Source organism: Protopterus annectens, chromosome 8.part0, assembly GCF_019279795.1.
Source record: "Protopterus annectens isolate FY-2018-M chromosome 8.part0, PAN1.0, whole genome shotgun sequence".
Taxonomy (NCBI): Eukaryota; Metazoa; Chordata; order Ceratodontiformes; family Protopteridae; genus Protopterus; species Protopterus annectens.
Window position 1 is genome coordinate 43,669,652 of NC_056741.1, and position 26,014 is coordinate 43,695,665.

Here is a 26,014-nt window from a genome sequence, read left to right on the forward strand (position 1 = left end):
CCCCTCTCAAAAAGCAGTAGAGGTGGCCTAGTAGACTGAGGCCTGATCCCAAGTGGAACCTCCTTACCATGATGAGATTAACAAAAAGCAATACAATGGCCGATCCACTTGGAAATAGTTTGTTTGAGACAGCTTTCCCACTTGAAGCCACAGCAAACTAAACAAATAACTGTTGAGATCTCCTGAACTCATTGGTTCTGAACAAATAATACCGTAACTGCCTATGCACATCCAAAGAATGCAAAACTCTTTCCCCTTCATTTTGGGGGTTAGCATAAAAAGTAGGCAAATGTATAGATTGGTTCAATGCCACATTAGAAACTACCTTAGGCAGAAAAGTAGGATTAGAAACTCTGTCCTGGTGAAAATTCAGAAAAGGTTCCACTGCCATGAGAGCCTGTAATTCAGATACCCTTCTAGCAGAAGTAACAGCCAATAAAAAAGCAGTCTTCCAGGACAACAACTTCAATTCAGCCGTAGCTGCAGGTTCAAAAGGAGGCAGAGTCAGCTTTTCCAAAACAAAATTAAGATCCCAGGCAGGAGTAGGAGCCCTCGTGGGGTCTTATATTCTTTGCCCCTCTAAGAAACTGTTTAAGCAAAGGATGTGAAAATAAAGGAGGATCACCATCATAGTGAGCAGAAATAGCTGCAGCATGCACTTTATCGAAGAGAAGGACAAACCCTTGTCCAGTAACATAGTCAAATATTGCAAAGTACAACTCAAATTAGGCAACGTGACATCAAGGCCTTTAGCTGAACTCCAAAGAAAAAATCTCTTCCATTTATTAGCATAAACTTTTCGAGTACTAGGGCCTGGCTTCCAAAGGACATCCAAAACTTGTTGAGGGAGCTGAAGGCCCTTATCCTCTAAAACTGAATAAAATTTGCTGTCAGGTGTAGGGATTGCACCCTGACATTGAGAAAATGATTGTTTTCTTGAGACAATAAGTGAGGAATCCGTGGTAATGGCCAGGGTGTCCCGTGAATTAGGCTCCTCAGCAGAGGGTACCAATGTTGACGAGGCCAATCCGGCGCTATAAGGATCATGCAAGGTTTGTCCCTCCTGACTTTCAACAGGACCTTTGGAAGAAGAGGCAGAGGAGGAAAGGCATACACGTGAAGGTTGCTCCAACTGAAGGATAGTGCATCTATTTTCCAGGCTTTGGATGAAACAGCCTTGTGCAAAACAGAGGTAGTTGGGAATTCAGAGGAGAAGCGAACAGATCTATGTCTGGAGTTCCCCAAGCCATGGTCAACTGACGAAATACCTGAGGGTCCAACTTCCATTCGTGAGGATCCACCATCTGTCTGCTCAGAACATCTGCTAACAAATTTTGTGCTCCTGGCAGAAACTGTGCTCGAAGGGTGATGTGCAGATCCAAAGCAGTTTCCCATAACAGCATTGCTTGTCTGCAAAGAGGGTAAGAATGAGTTCCCCTGCTTGTTGATGTACCACATGACAGTTGTGTTGTCTGTTGAATCAACACCAGTCCCGGTCAAGTAGATCCTTGAATGCTTTCAATGCAAATTGAACTGCCAGCATCTCCTTCATGTTGATATGCAAGTGAAGCAGCTCCGGGGCCAAAGGTCTTGAATCCATTTTCCTTTGAAATGAGCTCCCCAGGCTGACTCTGTCGTTAATATCTGACTTGTTGGGTCACAGAGAGTCCCTTGTTGAGGTGACATTCCTGAGCACACCACACAAATTCTTTCTGAATGCAAGGTAGAAATGACAGTATCCAAATCGTGGCTGTGTTGAGTCCAAACGCTTTTGAGATACTATTGTAGCTTCCTCATATGCAGTTTGGCATTGGGAAGTACTAGAATGCAAGATGCCATGAACCCCAAGGCTTGAAGGACTGTCCTTGCAGTCAGCCTGGACATTACAGATAGCTGTTGGAAGTATAGGTGAAGATTTCTTTGTTTGTCCGGGGTGAGAGATGCCATCTGAGTAGCTGTATTCAGTCTCACACCCAGAAAACACATCTCCTGTGAGGGTACTAGACTGGACTTTATTTCGCTCACAGAATACCCTAGGCATCTGAAAACTGTCATCACATACTGCAGATGTCTTGCCCTGAGCCAGTATCAAACAATCGTCCAGATAAGGATAAATTTGAATTCCCTTAGCCGGAGAAAAGCTATTACCGAGCCAGGACTTTTGTGAATACCCTAGATAAGCCAAAGGGCAATGCAGAGAACTGATAATGCAAATTCCCAGTCCGAAACCTCAGGAATTTCCTGCAACTGGGCCTGATAGGAATGTGAAGATAGGCCTCCTTGAGATCCAAAGTCACCATCCAGTGATCTCTGCCTAGCATAGGCAACAGCTGCTGCAGTGTCAACATCTTGAATTTCCAGAAAGGTGTTTAGAATGGATAAATCCAGAATGGGCCTCCAAGTATTTCCCTTCTTTGGCACTAAGAAAAGACGGGAATAAAACCCTGTCTCTGTCCACAGAAGGAACTGCCTGTATTGCTCCCAACCGAGCAGAGAAAAATCTGTGCCTGCGCTTCCAGTCTTTGCTGATGAGGCACATCCGCCATACCTTTGAAAGGAGGGAATGTGTGAAAATAAAACTTGTAGCCTCGAGTTATAATGTCCAATACCCATTTGTCTTGGGTAACCAAATGCCAATTCCTTTTGAAAAGTCCCAGTTTTCCTCCTAGAGGAGCCGCCAGCAAAGCAGAGTCCGGCAGCTGAAGACACAGGTCATTGGTACTGCTTCCAAGGACTGACCCCTGCCCACCCCAGCAGAAGGGTAAAAGAATTCAAAGGCCTAGAAGTAACAGGGCCCTGAGAGGAAGCCCTACCTCTACCACGACCTGCCCCTAGAATGAAAATCCGAAGAGGGAAAAGACCATTCCCTAGCAGGCCAATTCCTACTGAACTTAGGGGGCTGAACCTGTAAGAAGTCCTTTACCGTCTGCATAGACTTAGCTTTTTCCTCCATTTTTTCAAAACTGATTCCACTGGAGGGCCAAAAAGAACATCATATTGCAAAGGAGCATCCATAATGCGAGCCTTAACATGCTCTGACAAGGACTGATCTCTAAGCCAGGCATGTCTGCGAACAACAGAACTAGTAGCAGCCACCCTGGAAGAAGCTTGTAAAGCATCAAAACCACACTGCAAAGAATGCTTACCAACCTGGTCTGAAGCATGCACTAAATCCTGAAGCTCCTTACAGTCAACACCTTCAGACAAAGCATCCACTTTACATTTCAATTGACTTAGCAAATAATTCTGATACCTGAGCATATGAAATTGACAATTTAAAGCTCTCATAGCCAAAGTAGAAGAGGTATACAGTTTTACCCCACCTATCCAGGGCCCTAGAATCCTTGTCCAGAGGAACCGGATTCTTAACCACAGAAGCCTTAACACCTTTGGGGCCTTGAGAAATAGTTTCTGGATCAGCCCTAGGACTCTTATACAAGTACTTGTGAGCTTCCGGAACCCTGTAGTATCTATCTGGTTTAACTGGGGCAGGGGCAGAGAATCTGGGTTAAGGGCAGCCTCAGAAAATACATCCTGAACAACATCCAGTACAGGGGAATAGCCAAAGGCCTGTGCTGAGGTAAAACAAGAATTCTCTCAGCCTTTGAATCAGAATAATCCTGGCCATCCCACTGGAAATGTTCCCTCATGGAATGCAAAGTTTCAGAAAGAAAAAATCTTCTGGACTCAGCCTCTGAATCAGAATAGGGAGGGAAATCCTGAAGCTCTTCCACAGAGGAATCTGACTCATTGGAAGACTGAACCAGACCCTCCAACTCTGTGTCTATCCTGGGCCTCTTCACAGGGGGGGGGCATGGAACCCCTAATTAAAGTAATCAAATCTTCAGCCATCTTTAACATGTGCTTCCTAGGAGCTGGACCCTGGGGATTAGCACCAGCAGGGATAGACTTAGATTTAGAATGGCCTTTGCCTTGAGAAGGAGGAGGTCTAACTACCCTGAGGGGAGGAAGCCACTGACAAAGAAGCACCCTCAGCCTGGCCTAACACAGGAGAAGCCACTTCCTGCAGTAACAAAGGCTCCCCTAGACACACTGGTAAACTGTCAGAAGGAGCCACTGAAGCAGTCAGTGGTTCCACAGAACCGAGCCTCATCCTGTTTGGACCGCAAAGACTTATCTTTGCGCTTCTTAGAAGAACCGGCATGTTATAATTACAACGTTTACCAAACACCAGCCTAGCACAGTCCAACCGACATTTAATAAAATAGCACAAAAGTGACACCCAACAAGCCCTAAACAAGGAATGCAGAGTGAATGGTAATCCCTATGAGGAATCTGTTTCCCACAAGAAATACAGTTATTAACTTTTTCTGACATCCGCAATACTGAGGCAAGAAAAGACAAAAATGTTCCCAACAGGGTACTTAGCCAACTTGGTATCCGGTCTGAAACTCGAACACCGACAATTCCAGAGCACTTGCAAAACTGCTTCTGCTGAGGACCATGCGGCAAGAAAGACTGAGGTTATGGCGTCGGTCATGCGCATTTGTACTGACAAGTACCATTGTCAGGACTGCAGCAATGGGAGACGACGAACATCATTTTGTTGCTAAACTAAGCCACACAGAATTGTAAAAAGGAGAATTTAAGTATGGTATGGATGTACAGACATCGATCACACTACAGCGACCATTAAATAGTGGCAAATCACTTTGCAGTTAAGCCACGACAAAGGACAAATTATCATCCCTAGGGATAAAAATTCATAGGGGATATTACAGGGTCATTCTCCATCACTTCTGCTGTTTTGTCTTGCCTTGTTCTTGACCTATAATGCTGCTCACATAACAGATTGAGCTGTGGCTGCAAGATGGCTTCTAGAAAACCTTGTTTAAGGCCTTATCTACTTTTTGTGGAGGACTTAACATTGTATAGTTAATCAGATGAAGAGTTAAAAGTATATCTAAGTGGTTAAAACTTTCTCAGATGATATAAGAATGTCATCTGGTCTTGATAAGTGTGCAAAATCAACATTTAAAGCAAGAAAGCTACAGCACCAAGAAAATATCAGTCTGGGACAGAAATGTGATAAAGGAACTTCAGCAGGAAGGAGTGTATAAATATTGGAGAACTGATGAAGTAACTGCAATAAAACTTGTAAGAAATACTTCAGAATGGACTAAAACGTAGTCTGGACATCTAGGAATAACGTGCAAGCTGTAAACCAATTTTCTCTTCCTGTTGTAACTTGCAGATTTGCTGACCTCACCAGAGCCAAAAAGAGTGAAAGACGACTTTTCTTCTTAGTTTTGCAGAAACGTATCTGCATCAAATGGGAATGGAAATCAAACCAGAAGTAAACAAAAATCAGAAGCAACTGAAATGTGCCAAAAGGAATAAAAGGAGAAGGAAAGAAATGTGGAAGAGGTATAAATATTACCGCAAGTGCAGAGATCTCCGGAACAACCTCATGTCGATCAGGATTCGATGGAGAAGTGGTTACAGAGAGGTGAACTGCAGCCAAAAGATGAAAGGTTAATAATGGCATCCTAGGACAGTGGACTGTGTACAGAGTCTGCTGGACAAGTGGGAGAAACAGAAATTCAGGTTTTAAATAAAATGGAAACCATTGCACATTTTGTTGCTGGGTGTGATACACTCATGGCAAACGTCTATATACTGAAAGGCACGATAATGAGGCAAGACTGTTGCACTGGGGATTATGCAAACACTACAAAAGTGAAGTAGTCAAGCAGCATTGGAAACATGAGCCACAAACCATTGTGGGGAATTATGAAGTTCTTATCACATGGGATCACCCATTACCAGCAGTTCAAAACTAGATACAAGAAAAACAGATACACACGTCCAGTAAAAATAGCAAAAGTAGCATTGCTCATTGAAATTGCTTCACCTAGTGATTACTGTGTCTTGTGCACAGACACAAGCACAGTCATAAAACACCAAGATTTACAAAGAGAAACAAGAGCAATGTGGGAGAAATCCTGATAATTCCAATATCAGTAAGAGCAACAGGTCTAAAAGAATTGAGAGACATATTTAGATACAGATGAATGTAATGCCATATGAATTACAAGAGGAGTCAATTCTGGGCACAATGCAGGTGTTGCAAAGAGTATGTTTGGCCAACAAAGACTGAAACGATACTAATTTTATAAACTTCACACCTTAACTTAGGAATGGGGTCTATTCCAGTCATAGTATTAGAAACCTAAAAGACTTGGAAAAAAAATTAAACAGGATCAGATGTTAATTCTTAAGGTGTAGCTCTTTGCCCAAGAGTAGGCAAGTGCAGTGTTGGCCAGGCAGGTGCCACTGCTGCCCCCATGGCAACTACTGTTGTTTGCTGTAGCAGGTACCAAAAAAGTAGTGGAAATATTTCTTGTTGAGCACCATTTCTAAGATATGACCGATAACTCATCTCACTGGGCTTACTGACCACCTAATTTTCCCTACTTTATGGTGACTGACCGTAGGCAGAATGGTGCTTCAGTATCTACTTTCCCTTGGCTCAAGTTCTCTGCAGGTATTACCAAAAAAACATGTTCCTTAGCTCCATCCAAAAGTAAGATAGCTCCCATACTTTCCAAATCAGTAACTCATCCCCAAATTTCCAGCTTTCATACAACTTTCACTCAGATTGGAGGCATTTTACAAATGAAAAACATTCCTTGTTGCAAAATTAAACCTCTTAGCAAGTAGCAGATGCACACTGACCATGCTTCTGATGAATTTTACATTTCACTATCAATAACCCAGGCTGACCAAATGAAAACTGCCTCCAGCCAAAATGCCATGCCCCCAGTCTCCACCTAGAACAGACATTTCAAATATGAAGGATTAAAAGGCAAAGCTATATAGTTAAAATAACTTGTTGTAAAGTTGTTAAAAACAAAGCATCCTGCAGCAATAACAGCTACTATCCAGACAAACATCCAAACTTCGTCAACTTATTCAATCCACAAATGTGTTAATCCAACAGTTCTCCCAGTTCTCCTTTAAAAATATTTTGATGAGCCCAGTTATAACCCCCGTTTCACAGAAGTGGGAACAATAAACCATCAGTGTTCTTCTCAAGTCACACGGTGATTTAAAATAGACAATGAATGGTGCTTACACAAGTCTTTTAGAAAAGAAAAAAATAAACAAATGCAAACACTGAATATTCACAACAGCTAAAGTCTTCTAAAACTGCTTTAGTTAAACTATTCGTTAATCCAGTACACATTTAGTGCTTAACGTAACCCATGTATGAAGAACTACTGCACTGCTTGCTAAAAGTTCGAGCTGCTCACTGTATTTAAAACAAGAATGACCAGTGGGAAATGCCAGATACAAGCCCACCCTCTAGAAGACAGCTTAAGGCCCTTACTAAACCACAAGCAATCTGGACTTTACCACTGTCCAGAGCAATGAAGCAGTCACTTACAGAAGGATGGGAGTAAGTGGCTAATGTCATCTCTCCCATCCCTGGGGGGGTAGGGTGTTTGCAGAATCCTATAACCATGACTCCATCTGGGTAAGTCCCATACTGAAGGTCCTGCAACTGGGACTACCAGGGCAGGAACCCATCAAGAAGTGCACAAGCACTCTAGCTCTAAATCAATGGGTCCAATAAACTAGGCACTGCACTTTCTGGTCAATGGGGCACAAAAAATACTAACTCCTGCTGAATGACTAAAAATCTCCACTCTTGCATCAGTCCTCAGTGCGTCCTAGGTTACCGGGTATCAAAACGAAAAGTGGGACTACAGGGATGGTAGATGCAAACCTATCTAAACCACGCCGACTATTATTTTATAAAGGCAAATTTACATACCAGTATTCTGGCCTAAGGAAAGGAAAAAAAACTCTAGGTAGGTAACTTGTACTAGCAGACATTTTTTGTTCATAGCACTGCAGAGAACTAGGTCAAAATACAGGTTTATTTTAAAGTTGTTAGCTTATTAACCTTGTAAGTATGTGGCTCACAAATGATCTTTATCATACATAAGCAGAGTCACTTGTCCGGCACAGCATACGAGAAGGCATACAAACAATGGCTGCAAAATGTAGTAGTAACAAAGCAATAGGTTAATGTAATGTGAGTTAATAAAAATCTGGTATTCTGCAAGCAGAGACGTGGGAAAGCTGAAGTGTGCAAGAAACAAATAAGCACAGTCACACCATTATCAAAGTTGTACAAATGTTACTGTGTGGTGGACGGTTCTATTCTGTAACCCTGTCGTACGATTCCCTCCCCCAAACAAAAACTTGAGGATGGTTTACCTGTACTGGGCGACGTTGCTGATCCTGAATGGCCAGTTGTCTCCCATCAGGTATGCCAAAAAAGGGACTGAAGCCAAAACCAGAGAACATGTTTCGCATCTGTTGTCTGTGAGCAGCGAAAGGATCCCTACAAAGAAGAAACAGGCTGTCTGAATTCTGTGATGACACAATTACAACAAAATCATGAAAATGCTGACACTGAAAAAACAAAAGAACTTCTTTTGGTGTGACAGGATGCCTACAACATTTAAACAATATTCATTTTCAGTGGCTGCACAGTCATGAAAACTAGGCAAAACCATGTACAGTATAGGTCAGTATTGCGTCAGCGGTTTGCAGATGCTAGCAGTTCGATTAATTTCTCCTTGTGCTGATAGGCAACAGAGTCCACATTAAAACAATCCTTCCATTTCAAGAGTGTCTTGCATACATAATGTCACATCAGACAGAAACATAGCCTTTTCAGAAACAGTTTCTATATCAACACCCTAATATTTTAGGGTAACTGCAAACAAGAATTCTAGACAAAGCCTAAAATAGACACAAAGGCCCAAAAATCAGGGACAAATCTTAAATATTGCTCTTATAAACTTAAACCGACAGAACATATTTTGAATTACCATGCATTTTCTGAAGGAAATTAAGTCTGAAACAAGTGTCTGACTTCAATCCTCTAGGATATGCCAGAAAGACCAGAAAGGAACAAACCAAGAACATGAGGCAAAAATCTGGACATTCTCTGAAGCTCTGGACAGCTTTACAGATGCAAAAAAAAAAAAAAAAAAAAAAAATAATATCAGGCCTACAGAAAAGGCCATATTCAGTTACTGCACTTCAGAGGCACTATGGCCATCACAAGTACTGATACACAAAAAAGGTCCAATCAAAGCCCTCGTGAAAAATTAAGAACTTTGATGAGCTGGTCACCTGAGTAAGCAATTGTTCTCAGCCAACTGACCTTGTGATAACATCAAGATCAGGGCATGGCCAGGAGATTCTCAGATTTTGCAGTAAAGCTGCGCGAGAACCACAGGAACAGCTCTGGAGTAACTGTAAAATTCACAAATACTTGTGTGGTCAAACAGCGAGTCTCACAGGAGATAGATGGCAGCTCAAGAGTGTGTTTTTAATATTTAGCCAGTAAGTACAAACAGCTTCTTTGACCCTGCATTTATAGACCATCAACCATTTTACCTTGCACTTGGCTGCAGCTATTCTTTGCGACGTGCGACACAAAATGACCCAAGTCCTCAATGTTTTACTCTGGTGTGTCACCAAGAAAAAGTGTCTTGTGTCTCAGCATCTCTGTTACAGCAGATAGGAAAACAGCCAAGAGAGGCATGGAGACATGTAGTGTATTTGGGTATGTGAGTACCAAGTCACCGTTGCGTACAGTGCAGGATGTTCTTAACATAGGCTACGATGCAGAGGACCGTTACCCAACACTACCAGTCCCCTAGAACCAATCATTTTGGCAGCACACCACACAGTTCTATTCTGACCACGTCATTCATAATAAAAATTAAAATGATGCCATCAGAAGACTGCTGGAAGATATTGCTTGCAGTGATAGTGTGTTTTCACAACTGGGAAGCTGAAAGGCAGGAGGTGGACATCAGTTGCCAGGATTGTTCCCTTTCTAAAGGTGGTAAAAGAAAACAGTTTCTACAGATTACCAACTTTGACGGTGGAATGAAATACCAAAGACAGTTAGAGAAGTGATTATTCAAAGGAGCTCCTAACAGACATCACACACACAGTTATCAAAAGAATACACACATGAAAAGAAAAAAAAAATTGTGTTGGCAGGTATCAGTGTACTCAAATGTACTACAATGGTTTCAGAGACCCTCTTCTTGACTCCTTTCTTACTTTCATTCTGCAACAGAGAGCAAGCGTGAGCAAGTGATATACTATTCCACCAGGTACTACAAACTAACCCGTCATCTCAACTTTACCTATAAATCAGACATTTTTTTTCTAATAGCATCAAAAAGGTCCACTCGATGCTGGTGTCTGTGTCTGCAGAAACAGCACACTGTGCTCGTTCCTTCTGGTGACCATAAGCACAGAAACTGACAGGAGAGGATGAAGACAGCGGAGACAAGCTAGGGAGAAGACCTCTATAAAAGACATCGCTCCTGAAAAACTTATAAAAGGGAAGTAAATACTGTGGGAAGAAACAGCCAGGGAATTGTTATGGCTAGCCTTGTATAGGCCCTAGGGCTGATAGCCTAGTACCAACCTATGCACCTAAAAATGCAAGTAGCCCCCCCCCCCATCACCACCAACATAAAGCAGTGAAATTGTACACCTTGGTGGTAGGAGGAAAGGAATGCAGTATTTACTGCAAGAGCATATCCTGAAAATCCACCATTAAGTGGACCAACCCAGCTGACTATCTTGTGTTATTCTAGGCAAACGTTTTGCAGCAGATGCTACACAATGGATAATCTCAAGTCATACAGTATGAAGAGGAAACAAGGGAAAGAACATTTAGTTTAAAAGGTGAGGTTAAATTTCTTGTTCATATGGTGTACACCCTGCAGAGTTCTCCAACAAGACTATCCTCTGCTTGACTTACAAAGCAATGTCTAACCCAGCTCTGTTAGAAATGCTACATCTAAAGAAATCCCAATCCCTACGCACCATACGCTCCAGAGACCTCAACCTCATTACCACAATCAACAGAACGTGCTGGAGGGACAGGTTCATAACCCAGAGACTGCCCATGCTATGGAATAGACTTCCCATACAAGTCAAACAGAGCACCTCACTGGCCCTCTTTCAAGAGAAATCTTGATGAGAAACAGAAAATTCACCGCGGGGATCACTGCAGTAGCTCTACTTGACAGAGGTGCTGGGAACCAAGTTCAGGTGGCACAATGCCAAGGTAATCCTATGGGCTAGGCTTGTAAAGGCTCCAGGGCCATTAGGTTCACAGCTGTGTACTAGGCTAACAGAAAAGTGATCCAAATTAGATGCTAGAAAAGCAGTAACGGTAAAATGATAAAATGATTACTACACCAGCTCCATCTTGCAGAAAGGAGAACAAAGTCACATTACACAGCACACTATGTTTTGTTAACTAGGGCAATGAACTAATCTAAGATGGATGCATTTCAGACAGAACCTGAGGGTTCCTATTACCTTGTCGAATCCCTGAAACTTTGAATCGGAGAACATCGAACTCAGATGGTCGAAGTTTCAGGAATTCGAACATGAAAAAAATAAGTAAAAATCCTAAAACCTACCTGTTGCAAGCCCCCCTCCACCCCCTTCGCTCTTTAAAAATATACCAACTCCGAGATCACAATACAGTGTGGAAAGGGAAGATTTCCCTTTACCGCAATGTAGTGCGATCTCGGAGTTGATATATTTAAAGAGCGGGGGGGGTGCAGGGGGGGGCTTGTCCCCCTGCTTACAATATTTTAACGTAATCGAAGTTCTGAAACTTCGAACATAAGGTTTCACCCTTATGGTGTTCTAAGTTTCAGAACTTTGAAAACGTAATAGGAATCCATAACTTGGACGTTAGACACAAACAAGGAAATAAAAGGTCACCATTTACAAAAAACATTAATTTTGAGAAAACATTAATTTTGAGAAAACATTAATTTTGAGAAAACAGTTTCCTCCCACATCCCAAAGACATGCTGTAGGTGGATTGGACGCACTAAATTGGACCTAGGCGTGAGTGCTTGCATGTGTGCCTTCTGTGGAAGGTTGGGTGTCGGGCTGGCAACTAGTCACCGTAAAACTTCACTGCCAATCATAAGCGAACACGTGATCTGCTGTGGCGTCCCCTAACCGGGAAAAGCCGAAAGACTGAAATAGTAAAAGGACATTACATACATAAAATACATTGGGAGATGAATACACTGTACATAATCAGCAACACAGACAGGCAAGTAAAAATACAAAAGTAAAAGGATGCATACAATAATTTACATTTTACACGTTTCTTATTAAAGGCCTCTATCAGGATATGCAATATTATCCAGCAAGAAGATGACTGAACAATTAATCTTCATCAAGTCAATCATGTGTGCAGATACACAAATGAGGGTGGGGTGAAGCATGTATTCTGTTAATGGGACAAGAGAACTTCCAGGACTCAAAACTGCATGTTTACCTCAAGCAATAAAAGCCAGGCCTTTTAAACAGGCAGAAGACTGGTTTACTCTGGCTTTGAGAAGCACGAGTTGGTCCTGTGGTTCTCACTAGTACATCAGCAGAAAATGCAAAGCAGAAGTAGTAGTTGAAATTTAAAGCACTGACAGCCTTCCGCTGTGTAATCATCATCTTCTTTCGGCTTTTCCCGGTTAGGGGTCGCCACAGCGGATCATCTGTTTGCTCATGACTGGCAGTGACGTTTTACGGTGTCGAGTTGCCAGCCCAGCCTTCCGCAGAAGGCACACACACACACACCTAGGGCCAATTTAGAGAGTGTCCAATCCACCTACTGCAGGTCTTTGGGATGTGGGAGGAAACCGGAGCACCAGGAGGAAACCCACACGACCACAGGGAGAACATGCACACTTTGCACAGAAGGCACCCCAGCAAAGAACTGAAACAGAACCTCTTGCTGTGAGGCAGCAATGCTAACTGCTGCCGCCCTAGCCTTCTGCTATGTAATACTACATTAAAATTGGAATGTTCAGCTACGGCAGGAATTACAAAGGATTCATCAAGGTAGGATTCCAGGATTGAAACTAAAAGATTATACAATGCAAGAACCATGTGCATCCCAAAAATGTTCAGCTGAGAAGAAAAGTGTGCTACAGGACTTTGGAGTGAATAAAACAAAGGCTCATTAAAGCTGTCAGACTAGTAGAAGTCCTTAAAATGTATGGAAAGACATTCCCTAGGGTCAACCAGTTTTCCATACTGTATATGCTTCACAACTGATGGTCAGACTTGCAGGAGATGATGCTGCCTATGGACTTGTGGGAAGCAAAGAACCATAAGTTTAACTACTATGAAATACCATGCGTGATCTTGCTGCAGACAGTCCTAGAGCTTTAAACAATGTATGATCCAAGAGGAAATCTTGCCATATTCCTGGAGTCTGCTGCATCTTCCTTATTTATTCACCAGAGGAGGAGTTACATTAGGTCACATGACCATGCACCCACACTGACCTCGCCAAGTTTGTCTGTCAGTAGTCGAACAATCAGAATCATAGCAACTTGCAATCAAGCATTTTCTATTTGCAACTGACTATGCAACAAACCTTCAGTGGATGTGCTTAAAACCCCATGTCATTTTATCTGCAGCCTCCCACAAAAAAAAAACAGTTTACCAGTAATTACCATCACTGATACACACTGAACTTGAGGGAACAGCAGTACTAACACAAAATATATCTTGGGGTGCTACTTAACCCTCAACCATCTTTTAACAAACCTACTGCGATACAAATAAAGTCATGACACAAATAACCGTTTATCTACCCCTAAAAGCTATTATATTGCTGTGCATGTTCTTGATTACATACTTCCAATTATAGCTTCATGGTCTGGACAAAATCTTTCCTTCCTGTAAGCAGCTGAAAGCAATTATGGCTTAACCCCCTCTCTCTACTCATCACTGCATCACTTTTACAGATACAAACTGGCTCCCACTTACTACTAGGTCCTCTCTCTGCATTCAAATACCCTAATTTTCCAAACACTTCATTTTAGTGAATAAACGTCATTAGCTCAACAAGATGCAATTAAACTCTTACTTAGTTCAAAACTGTGCTGTCCTACAACTAGGAGACCTCCCTTCAAGTCTTACTACCTGTGAAATATCCCTTAATAAAAGTTATCCCTCCCTCACTAGAATGCTATCCCGGAAGCTAGCAAACTGGCAGACAGCACCATTTTATTTAAAATAAAATCCTTGTGAAACCATCTCAAAAAGTAATACCAGTACCAGCTGCTCTGCACACACCTGATTACCACCTGCTTATGCATAAATGCATGTACGCTTCTAGATTCCTTACAGCAAGGTACACTTGGTACATAATATATAAAATGTACTCTCTTTGGCACAGTCTTTGAGTTCACACTGAACGCATGCTTTTTTTTGGAACCAGTCTTCTAAAATCACCTTCTATACTCCTCCTCTGCCAACTCTGGCAGAACCAGTCCAGCGAATACACTGCACAGGAACTATCACGGTCCAGCAACCATCACGCAAGCCTGAAGCCCATCCTTGAAAGGACTGAAAATGTGCAGTTATGTTATGTGTAATCCATTAAAGTTCATATAAGCGAAGACATACAGTTCACAGAAGCAATATAGGGACAGCTGGGTGTCCATCTACACTCACCTGCTGTACTGATGCATACTCTGTACTAGAGGACATGGCTCCATTGAACCTCCAGCACCACATATATCATGGTTATATAGTACAGCCCATAAATAAGCAATCACTTTATAGGATCATAGGAAGTTACTAGGCTAATGGACCTCAGTCAACACCGGTTGTCCCTGTCAGTGAGGGACACAGGTGGAACCCGTGACAAATTTGTCGTTTCCCATCCACTCAAAGGCTGCGCTTGAAGAGGGTCAGCGAGGTGCTCCGTTTGACGTGTATGAGAAGTCTATTCCAGAGACTGGGCAGCCTCTGGGAGACCAACCTCTCTCTCCAGCATGTTTTGTTGATGTCGCTTATTAGATTCAGGCCTTTTGAGTAGGTAGTGCATGAGGACTTAAGACTCAGATATGGAGCAACTCTAGTAGGCAGGATCTGAGATTGCCTTGTAGGAGAGAGACACACAACACCCCTGAGCAATCTATATGATAAAGAGTAGAGTGACAGTGATTTGAGCCAGTCTGTATAGGACAGGTGTTTGAGACCATGGATTCTCTGTGTGGTATTTCAGTGGCCTTTCCAGTTTATGCAAATGTTTGGAGAGGTATATCCCAAACAGGGTGTTATACTCAATTACTGGTCTAATGAGGGAGGAGCATAGTGAGGTAATTGCATCCAGAAAAAAGGAGGTTCTCTCTAATTATGAGTTGAACCAAGTAAAAGGCTTTTCTGACCACTGGTGCTACATGACTGCCGAATGTGAAGTTATCAACCTGAGTGCCCAGGTCTCTCACCACAGGCTGTGTGCTTAGGGGGTTGCCACTGATGTGGTAATTGGTAGGGGACAGTTTTTGCAGAATGGTAGGGGGATAAAATTTTTGCATTTAACTTGAGGCCATGACTTTGGCACCAGTCATCAGTTGCTGCGAGACCCTCTTGCAGTATGTTATCATTTGGGGAGTCAATGACAGCACCCAAATTAGTCATCCACAAACCTGGTCAGCCACAGGCCTTTTGTCTTTTCCTGTACCTCTGGAGAAATAGATGCCAAACGGTAGGGGTCCCAGGACAGATCCCTGGGGAACTCCACTAGTGACAGGTCTGCTGTCAGAGGTGGAAGTGCCTATTTTGACCTTGAGGGTCCTGTCGATGAGCCAGTTAGCCACCCACCAGATGAGATGAGGATTTAGGCTAAGTTGTGATACCTTTTCAATGATGCCCGAGTGGGGGATTGTGTCAAAGGCCTTGGTCAAGTCAAGGTAATCTGTATGCACCGACATTCCCTCATCGAGGGCCTTGGTGACTGTCTCAAAGTCAATCAGATTCAACAAGCAAGATCTGCACTTGATGAATCCGAACCAGGTGGGGTCAAGTACTTGGAGATTTTTTATATGATCCATAACAATGTTTGTTTGTGTATTCCAAAATAACTGCCAATTCACAGCTCATCACCCTTACCACCACAGAAACAGGACAAACTATTTGCTTTGGTTTCTTTTTCAGACTACTTCCTCCTCCTTTTCTGCCTTTACTATGACATGTTGCACCTAATTCTCTAAACATGTGTAAACATCCGCTTTACTCTTCCTGGGTTTGTCTACTGCTCCCTGTAATTCTATTTCCCCCCTCTCAGCTTCTATTTTACAGTCTTCAACTCAGTTATCTCTGGAAACAGTCTTATCTTTCACCACAGCCAAACCTTACTGATTGAATCAGCAAAGTAAAACTGTGGTTGGGTTATGTTCGGGCACACTCCACTTTCTACCCTACCCCAATTCTCACCCCCCCTCTTCTACTCTATATTTAAAATATCCCAACTCCACTGCTAAAACGTTCTTCAATCTAGCTCTGCATCAAAACAATCAGAACATAATCCAGTCACAACTGCCCTACAACTAGCATCCCTGACTTAAAGTGCTATACGCGAAGTGTCCTTTTAGAATATATACTGCTGTAACTAGAACTACTCTTCGCACCGTTACAGTGCAATATAATATCTTCAGCAAACTCTTACATATTGTAAAAAATGTCTCCGACTCCAACCCTATTAGTGTGCCTCCTTAGCACAGTAGCACTCTTACCAACTACCATATACCATACTTCCCAAATAAATGTAATTAATGGCCCTACAAACCCATACTCGCTACACCAAGTTAAAGTCCGTCATCACAGCACCCACTGTACAAGCAAACCTTCTTAGATTTTTAGATACCTCCAATTAAAAAAAAAATCTATGTTACCATATGAAATCCAATAAAACTAAAGCAGAGATGCATTTGGCATCACACTTTCCTTCATAAAATTTCCATCAATGATCAATCTGTGGAGACATTTACCCAAACCCTGGTCCCGCATAAAGTACAGTTGTGTACACTTATCATAAATGTAGATGTTAGAGTGTATTCACTGCTGCAGTCATTACATTTGGGTAATCTGCTGGCAGGTTGCCCTCAGTCGGCCTGCTTAACAAAGTCTTGGGTCCTGCATCGGTTCTGTCCCTTCTTCCAAGACATCAGGTAGTCAGGGGTATAAAACATGCAGCCAACTTCATTACCTCAGTTTTTCCTTGCCCCAGATGTCAGGTGCCCCCCCCCCCCAATGGGGAGCAAAACCTAAATCAAATTACAGCAATATACCTCCAATCAAAAGCAAATAAACCAAAAAGGCTTTTAAGCATAGGAACAGAAAGTAGAGGTATAGACAGAAGAAACAGGGTGCTGGAGGGAGGGTAACCAGGACTGCAACAGTGAATACCATAAATGTAGATGTTAGAGTGTAAGTTTTGTGTTTCACTGTTGGAGTCATTACATTTGGGTAGATTCCCAAAGCCATGGTTGGGAGGATGGATTTATACAGCATTAGGCCAGCTACAAGGCCCTGCAAGACAGCAGTGGCAAAGCCAGCTCTGGATTTAGAGAAAATTAGTAAATGATAATGCTTGGAAAAAGTATGAACTGAACTTCAGGTAGCAGCTTCTAGAATATTCCTGGTAGGAACACCTCTGAGAAAGGCTGTAGAAATGGATGCTGCCCTGGTGGAATGAGATCTGATCCCCTGGGGGAATAGGCTTTCCATGATGCTTGTAGCAGAATTTAATGCAATGGCTTATCCATTTAGAGATGGTTTGTTTTGAAATAGCCTTTCCCTCTACCCCTGCAGCAAATGCTACCAGCAGTTGTTCAGATTTTCTTCGAGTTTTAGTTCTGTCCAAGTAAAACCTTAGTTGTCTGTGCACATCCAATGAATGCAGAATCCGTTCCCCTGTGTTCTGTGGATTGGGAAAGAAAGTTGGCAAATGAATGGACTGATTAAGAGCCACACTGGATACCACCTTGGGCATGAAGGATGGACTTGTCCCGAGCGACACCCTGTCCGCATGAAAAATGATGAAAGGCTCCACTGCCATAAGGGCCTGAAACTCGGATATCCTTCTAGCTGAAGTAATTGCCAGAAGGAAGGCTGTTTTCCAAGAAATACATTTTAAGTATGTAGTAGCAGCTGGCTTGAAAGGAGGCAGAGTGAGTTTCTCCAATACAAAGTTAAGGTCTCAGGCAGGGGCTGGAGCTCTCCTGGGTGGTCGCAAGTTCTTGGCCCCTCTGAGATGCTGCTTGAGCAGAGGATGAGAGAAGAGGGGAGGTTTTGTGTTATAATGAGCTAAAATGGCGGAGGCGTGGATTTTAATTGAGGAAAAAGATAGGCCCTTGTAAACTCTCTCAGTTAAATATTATAAAATCCGAGGTAAATTGGGTGCTGCTGTGCTCATTCCTTGAAACTGATTCCAAGCAAAATATTTTCCATTTGTCAGCATAAGATTTTCTAGTATTAGGTCTTCTCACCTCCAAAATGACATCCATCACAGGTTTGCTGAGGGATGTTAAGGGTGAATTTAAGTGATTAGCCAAGCTGCAAGGTTCAACGTAGGGAGCCGAGGGTGCAGAATCTGGTTCTCCTGCTGAGACAGTAAGGAAGGTGCCATGGGGATATTAAGACAGATACTGCACAGGAGCGGGTACCAGTGTTGGCGTGGTCAGTCTGGAGCAATCAAAATCATTTTTGGTTTGTCCGGTTTGACTTTTAGCAGAACTCTGGAGAGCAGAGACAGAGGGGGAAAGGCGTAGACTGATTGGATGTTCTGTCCTTCAGCTGGAAAAACCTCTTTCCAGGCTTTTTTGTGAGTTCTTGTGCAAAACTTGTCCAACTGGTACTTCTGGGGGGAGGCAAATAGATGTCTGGGCTCCCCCATTTGCTTGTCAACATGTTGAAAATCCGTGGTTCCAGTTTCCATTCGTGTGGGTCCATGAGATTTCTGCTTAGTTCATTTGCCAGAATACTCAGCTTTCCTGGCAGGAATTGAGCTTGTAGTTGTACTGGGTAGTTCAAGGCCGTGTTCCACAATGCCATGGCTAGTCTGCAGAGGGGGTATGAGTGTGTACCCCCCTGCTTGTTTAATGTACCACATATCCATGGTGTTGTCAGTCTTTACCATTAGTTGTCCTGGATTAAGGTAGTCCTTAAAGGCTGTCAGAGCATTCTGTCCAGCTAGCATTTCTTTTTTATTGATATGTAGGTGCATTTGATTTGGGCTCCATTTGCCCTGAATGCACTTCCCTGCCAGATGAGCCCCCCCATGCATAGTCTGATGCGTCTGTAGTTAGGGTTTGGGTGGCAGGGGGTGGTGTGAATGGCAGTCCCTTGTTTTGGTGGCAGGCCTCTGCCCACCATAGGAACTCTAGGCATAGGCATGATATGATGGGAATCATTGTTTCCAGGCTGTGACAATGTTGACTCCATAAAACTTTTAAGTACCACTGAAGTTTCCTCATATGCAGTCTTGCATATGGAATTAGAAGAATGCAGGAGGCCATGAACCCCAAGGCTTGCAGTATTTGTCTTGCAGATAGCAGGGCCACCTGTTTGAAGTAAGTCACCAAATGACTTTGCTTTTCTGGCATGAGGAAAGCCATCTGGGCAGTTGTATTCAAGCTTGCACCCAGGAATATAATTTGAGAGGGTACCAGTTGTGATTTATTTTCGTTTATGGTGTACCCTAGACAAGTTAGAACCCTTTTTACAAACGCCAGATGTTTTATAAGTATGTCATGATTTTCTGCCTGAATTAGACAATCGTCCAGATATGGATATATTTGAATATTTCTTTGCCTGCAAAATGCAATTACTGGAGCCAGGCACTTTGTGAATACCTTGGAAGCAGTAGACAAGCCAAAGGGCAGTGCAGAGAACGGATAATGCAAGTAGCCTGCTTTGAAGCATAGGTATCTTCTGCAAAATTCCCCGATTGGGATATACAGGTAAGCTTCTTTTAAATCTAGTGTTGCCAACCAGGCATCCTTGCCTAGCATAGGAAGTCAACATCTAGAACTTTGGAATGTCCAGAAAGGTGTTTAGAGTAGACAGGTCCAGAATTGGACGCCATGATTTGTCTTTTCCGGGTACCAGGAAAATTGTGGAATAAAAACCTTGTCCCTTTTCCTCTTCTGGTACTGGTTGAATAGCCCCTCATGTTTAAGAGGGAAAGTACTTGTTTCTGAGCCTCTGCCCACTGATTTGGAGGCAGGTCTGGCCACCCGTTTGGAGTTGGTAATGTGTGGAAATGAAATCTGTATCCCAGGGACACTATATTTAAAACCCATTTATCCTGGGTTATGAGTTGCCAGTTTTTTGCATGAAGAGCAATTTTTCCCCCCAAAGGGGCAGCTGAGAGGCAAGTGCTTGGTAATTTTAAAGGAAAGTCATTGAGACTGTTTACCATATGGGGTGTCTTGTTATTTCCAGATTTGGAAGTGGAAGCACCTCATTACTTAGTTCTGAGAGTCCCTTGGGAATGAAACCTGGTGCTTTTGGTGCATCTGGGTTTGGCCCGAGTGGATCTGGAAGGAGCTGGAAAGGACCAGTTCTTAGGCCAGTGCCTACTAAATCTTGGAGGTTGCACTTGTAAGAAATATTTCACAGTTTGCATAGATTTAGCTTTATCTTCCATCTTTTTTAGAACTTCTTCAGCCTTATTGCCAAACCTAAGGTCCTGATGCAAAGGAGCAGCCAACAATTTTGCTTTAACATGATCAGGCAGAGACTGCTCCTTAAGCCAAGCATGCCTTCTAAGCTCAGACCCAGTAACAGGAGCCCTGCAAGAGGCCTCTAAATAAACAAAACCACATTGCAAAGTATGGTTTTCCAACTTGTTCAGCTGAATGCAATAAATCCTGTAAATATTTAAATTTTCCACACAGTCAGAAATCAGCAATTTTCTGTTTAAGCAGTCCCATGATATGCTGCTGATATTTTAGCATATGAAATTGACAGTTTAAAGCCCTGACTGTCAAGTATAAACCTTTTTACCCCATCTATCCAACGGCCTGGAGCTTCTAACAGAAGGGGTAGGATTTTAGCAGTAGAAGCCTTAATGCCCTTGGGCCCCTGAGAAATGGTTTCTGGGTCCGCAACAGGATTTTTGAAAAGGAACTTGTGGGACTCGGGAACCCTGTAGTATCTGTCTTGTACAGGTGATATATCCAAAGGCCTATGCCAAGGAAGGAGGAGGAAATCCCCAAGCCTCTTTTTGGATTCAGAAAATTCCTGACTTTCCCAGTGGAAATGCTCCCTTAAGGTATGTAAAGTTTCCCCACAAGAAAAGTCCTCAGGGAGGGAAGCAGAGGGAATGGAATCATCTGCATCAGAATCCTCAAAGTAGGTATGGACAAATCAGGTCATTAGAAGAGTCAGAAGAAACAGAGTCCTGTTCAGGAGATTCATAGTCAAGCTCAGCCCTAGGCCTCTTAGAAGGGGTGGGGGGGTTGACTACCCCTGATTAGAGTAATTCAATCTTCAGCCATTTTGATAATTTGTTTTTTTAGGCATAGGGGCCTGAACATGTGGCCTGGGTGTCTGTTTTTAGACAGAGATTGAGATTTAGGCCTTAGTATTTAAGGTGGAGTCGGTTTAATATGCAAGTCTGTAGGCCTGAATACACCCTCAGAAGCCGGTGCCTGCACAGCAGCTCTGGACCCATCCAAAGTAGAGATATCCACGGGTTCCATAGGTGAAGCATCTTGCGGCATACCGGACTCCGAATGGGTCTCAGTAGAGGCCTGCGAATCAGAAGTAGTGGGTATCAGGGCCTGCGAAAGCACCTCGCTGAGTACCGGCGAACTGGCGACTGGCTTAGAAGCATCGTCGGCAGTTTTGGACCTCAACGGCCTATCTTTTTCTTTGTGTTTTTTCAGTATTCCGGTAGTCGGATGACTAACAGACGTCATTTCTGGATAATTAAACCAAGAACCGAAATATTTAGAGGCAAAAATGTACAGACGACGGATAGTGCACTGATTAAATAAAGCACAAAACCGACAGCAAGGTACGTCGTGGTCAGGGCCTAGGCAAGGAATACAGTACAAATGAAAGTCTTTATGACGTATTTGCTTCCCACAAGTAATGCAATTATTAACTTTTACTGACATCGGTAAGGAGCAAGAAAAAGTTTCCCCAATGGGGTATTTAGCTTTAAGTTGAAGACTTCGGTTCTGAAACTCGAAAACGAAAATTTCAGGAGTCAGTCGACCGGCACTTGCGAACTGCTTCTGCTTCGGGCACTGCACGTCAAGAAAGACTGAAGTAAGGATGTCAGCTGCATTTTTTATACCCCTGATGACCGGATGTCATGGAAGAAGGGACACCAACCGACGCAGGACCCAAGACTTTGTCAATCAGGCCAACCTGCCAGCAGATTACCCAAATGTAATGACTGCAACAGTGAAACACGAAGAACATCAGGAAAAACACACACAGAGCACAGTATTAAATGAACTATTCTCTTTTCCTCTTAAAATCCAGGAGGCACATGCTTGTACTGTCACATACTCCCCAGATGTAATCATAGCTAAAGAAACGTGGCTGGGAAAGAAAAAGGACATAAATGACAATGACGTTACCCACCTGGTTTCAGTATAATTAGGCTTAGCAGGAAAAATAAGCAGGAAGTGGCACAGCCATCAATTACAAGAATTCCCCGAATATAACTGCATATGCCCAAGGAGGTACCACAGGTTACTTATATGGAACTCCCCGAATATAACTGCATATGCCCAAGGAGGTACCACAGGTTACTTGTATGGAACTCCCCGAATATAACTGCATATGCCCAAGGAGGTACCACAGGTTACTTGTATGGAACTCTCTGTATCACATCTCAAAATCAATAGGAAAGTGCACTGTTTAGCAGCCATATATATCCCACCAGGTAAAAACACTACCACTGTGGAAAATATCCTAAACTGGATATCCCACCATATATAACATGGAACAATAATAAGAGACCCAAATATAGATTGGCAGATTAACATCAGCACCCCATCAAACGTATTTAGTAACTAACTGTACTGTATAAAGCTAGAGTCCACAAAGGTACTGGTAGGCAATCTACCTTGAAATGGATTCTTAGTAATAGTCCCAACAAAATTAGGGCAGCCGGTAGCCTTCCAGACAGCGTAAGTGACCATCAACATACTGCAACTTCTGAGAGAGTAAGTATCAAAGAAACAATTTACAACCAAGTTCTTAACGCAAAAAGCTCTGACAAAAACACACTTATCAAATCCTTAAGAAAACATAACTGGAAAATACCCAGTGTACTCCAATGAGATATTCCTAGAAAATTCTCAGTAACATCCCCCAGTATGTACTAAAAGGGTCAAACCCAATCCTGCACCATGGTTAACAAGAGAGACTAAGAAATTAATGTTGTGGTGTGACAAAACCTTGAAAGAGTAGCTGAAAAAGAGAACACAAAATACATTTCAAACTTTTCGTGCAACCAGGGAATAGGACAAAATACCAAATAAAACATGACAAACATTTTAACAGCTCCAAAATAAACACCAAAACAAAAAACTCTTCTGGGACATCCATAAACAAACCTGCATCCAGACCAAAATTACCACCCCCACACCAACATCATAAACAACTATTTTACACAGACTACATTGTCACTCACAAATATTAATGCTTTCACTACCTTCTCAGTACCAGCAGCCTCTGCTAAATATACTCAGCTATTTGACTTCATCCCAGTGCTCATCTCCATAATTAAAAAAAATCCTACACAAGCTAAAAGCAACCACCCTAGCTGCTGACCAACTCACCTCAGACTACTTAAAAATGGCTGCAGATGCAATTGCTTTTCCAGTCTCTGTACTGATAAATCAATCTTAAAAAAAAAAAAAAAAGCACATTTACAGAGTTTAATAATTGGTCTATATCATAAGAACAATGCTCTTAGCGACCCCTGAAAGCCAAAACCACTAAATATCAAAGACACGGAACAGCAATTTATTTCCCCAGGGCGAGAAAAAAATAATCACAGGGACATTTTTGGGACTTTGGTCCACTGTGGTGCGATCTCAGAGGTGGTATATTTAAGTAGGGGTGTCAGGGGCCCCTCACTTTGTATTTTTTTTTTGGCGGAGCAGTGTTTTTTTCCGGGGGGGGGGGGGGTCGCTTTTCAGTCTCTTCGATATTTAGTGGTTTCGGCTTTTATGGGTCGATTAGAGCACGTTTGCTCTTTTTAGCTTTCGAACATATGATAGAGACCCTTAATAACTACAGGCCCATTGAACTACTCTCCCTCCTATCAAAAATACCTGAAAAATGTACTCCTACACAGCTTCTACATCACCTAAATTCAAATATGCTCTCGGAAACGCATCGTGCTTTCAGACACCACCAAAATACAACCACCACCCTTCCTACACTATAAACCAGCATAGGAAAAATGGTAGCCTTGTGCCAACTGTGTGCTCCTAGACTTATCCAAACCTTTTGACGTTGTATCGCACCATTTACTTGTTGACCTGTCTTCAACAGGTACTTCTCTATCTTCCCGTAAATGTTTCCTTAGTTATCTAGCTGGAAGTCAACAAGCAATCAAAAGGTAACAGGACCTCTCTCTTCCTGTTACCATAGGTTCTCCTCATAGCTCAATATTAGGGTCCCTTCTTTTTAATATTTTTATAAACAAGCTTCACAATACCACACACACCAAACAAATATAGTACAATATGTAGATGACTCAACTTTAATACGTACACCCCCCAAAATATCCAGGCTGCAAGAAGTCACTCAAATTTGTCTCTTCAATCAAAATCTGGCTGAAAAATTCAAACCTACTCCTTAATCCCAATAAAACAAAACTGATGCTCTTCACCCCAAATTATCTCCATCAAAAAATTTTTCTTGGTTACATCAGCAATTATTACAACTGTGGTGGTACCACAGACTAAAATTACTGGGCATTGTAAGAGAGGACAATCTTAACTTGGATCAACATTCTTCAAACAATTAAAAAAGACCCACCAGAAAATAGGCTCCCTTTACAGGACGAAACAGTACCTTACAGACCCAGCAAGAAAAAGCCTAGCCTCATCCCATTTGCTTCCAACCCTCTTGTATGCCTCACCTGTCCTTACAAACTTAAGCTCTGCACCAAGATACAAACTAGCCTCCATTTACTACCAGCACTAAACACCGAGCTCACCACTGCCAAACCTTAAAGCAGCTAAACCGGCTAGAGCTTAAGGACTCCATAGCATACACTTACCTAGTTATGGCATACAAACTGATATTTTCCTGAACAATGCCCTTAATTGGAGAAAACAGAAAAAAAAAACATAACATGCTATTGCCCTGCCCTGCACCCCCTCAAGGGAGACTAAGTACTACTAAAGCAAATGATTCATCAGGTGACTCACTACAGTCCTGTTGTATCCCCAAGCTCTGAAACACCATGTTCACACAAGTAAAAATGATTAAAACTTCCAAGCTATAAAAAAGCCAACTAGAGTACCTTAAGTTCTTCACCAGGTTGAGACCCCCTAGTAAAAGCACAAACTTATTGCTCATCACAAAAACTTTTTGCCCTGCTCCGCTTGAATCATTACACTTAAACAACTTTCCCTCCTGCACTTGATTTAATGCATCTTTTCACCCCCCCAACACCATTTCTCACTTTGCTCTTTTTCTAACTGCCCCCCACCACTCTACCCTCTCATGCATCCTCTGTACACCAAAGTTATAAACCTTCTAAATGCACCAATTTGGAACATGAAGCCTAAACAGAAATAAACCTATACCATGCCCTCAATCATACGCTATTACCACTTTCCTCTTGTACAATACCGATATCTTCCATCTCCTTCTACATAATTTTATCTCAAACTCATTACAAATGTATACAATACTAAAATCTCCCTTTCTACACAATTTATAACCAACTCCTTGCAAACCTAAACTTCTTTACAATAATGCTTTCCCTTCTGCAGTATCAATCCATTTGTCCTACCTACCTTTTCTCTGCAAGATTTTACAGCTGGAACAGCTGTATAGACTTGCAATTGTTGACAAATACTTTACAGATATACCCATATTGCAATTATGTGGGTGGGCAATA

The 26,014-nt window shown here is 42.4% G+C and overlaps 1 protein-coding gene across 1 annotated transcript in view; it reads right to left on the reverse strand.

Moving 5' to 3' along the window:
- The window catches only part of MLF2 (myeloid leukemia factor 2), a gene marked incomplete in the record, with an annotated part of 514,405 nt that overhangs the window by 473,578 nt on the left and 14,813 nt on the right, over nucleotides 1–26,014 (reverse strand). Inside the window, 1 exon segment of the mRNA XM_044079594.1 lies at nucleotides 8,251–8,377. Within this exon segment, the coding sequence (XP_043935529.1) occupies nucleotides 8,251–8,377 (127 nt within the window).